Raw genomic sequence first — 719 nt, 5'->3', positions numbered from 1 at the left:
ATTTGTTTTACCTGCATTCCTGAGGAATCTGCCAGTGTAAGAAGTGACGACTCTAGAAACCGGGTCATAAAATCCATCAGCGCAATCATAGCAGCCATCAGGAATGGATGGAGGTGGATGCACATTAGTTAGCTGAGTTTCTCCTGTGTAAACAGAAAGCTTGTCAAACAGTAAAGAACATTTCCCTCAAACTGTCAGCTTAAAGGGTAAATTGACATTTGATGCAGTTTTACACCAGGTGACTCCTGAATGAGCATTAGGTTCTGAAAAGCAGTGTTAGATTATCTTACAAATAAGCAGGGCTGGGCTAACTTTAACAGTGACTATAAATAAATGGCCAACAAACTGCAGATACAATTTTTTTTAAATATTTCAGTCATAAAGAATAAAATNACTACAAATAAATGACTAGAAACAAATAAAAATTTGATACAGAGGGTTAGATGAGTGGAGGCATTGTTACTGTTGTAACGGTATTTTTTTTTACAGGGTTATTAAGACTTCACATACACCAGTGTATCACTCAAAGAAGCTTTAAAACAAGTCTTTGTACATAATGTGAAATGGAAATATGTGTTTGGTATTTGCTTTCATCTTTCAAATTTACTTTGGCATCAGAGGCCTTCGATACTTGGATGTTCATCACACACACTGAGCCAATTTGGCATCAGTTTAGTGGAAGAAAAATGTATAAACTGAAAGGACCTGAAAGAAGGACT

General features: G+C 36.1%; 1 protein-coding gene across 2 annotated transcripts in view; it reads right to left on the bottom strand.

Annotated features, from left to right (window-relative positions):
* morn5 (MORN repeat containing 5) overlaps positions 1 to 719 on the bottom strand; it is an 18610-nt gene that overhangs the window by 12865 nt on the left and 5026 nt on the right. For both annotated transcript variants that reach the window (XM_015381022.1, XM_015381023.1), the window contains exon 4: positions 12 to 143. In XM_015381022.1, coding sequence (XP_015236508.1) covers positions 12 to 143 — 132 coding nt within the window. The remainder of the gene's footprint in view (positions 1 to 11; positions 144 to 719) is intronic.

The sequence above is a fragment of the Cyprinodon variegatus genome, unplaced genomic scaffold, assembly GCF_000732505.1.
Source record: "Cyprinodon variegatus isolate N-32 unplaced genomic scaffold, C_variegatus-1.0 Scaffold227, whole genome shotgun sequence".
Lineage (NCBI taxonomy): Eukaryota > Metazoa > Chordata > Actinopteri > Cyprinodontiformes > Cyprinodontidae > Cyprinodon > Cyprinodon variegatus.
The sequence above is the reverse complement of the archived record's forward strand: the minus strand, read 5'-3'. Positions and strand labels throughout refer to the sequence as shown.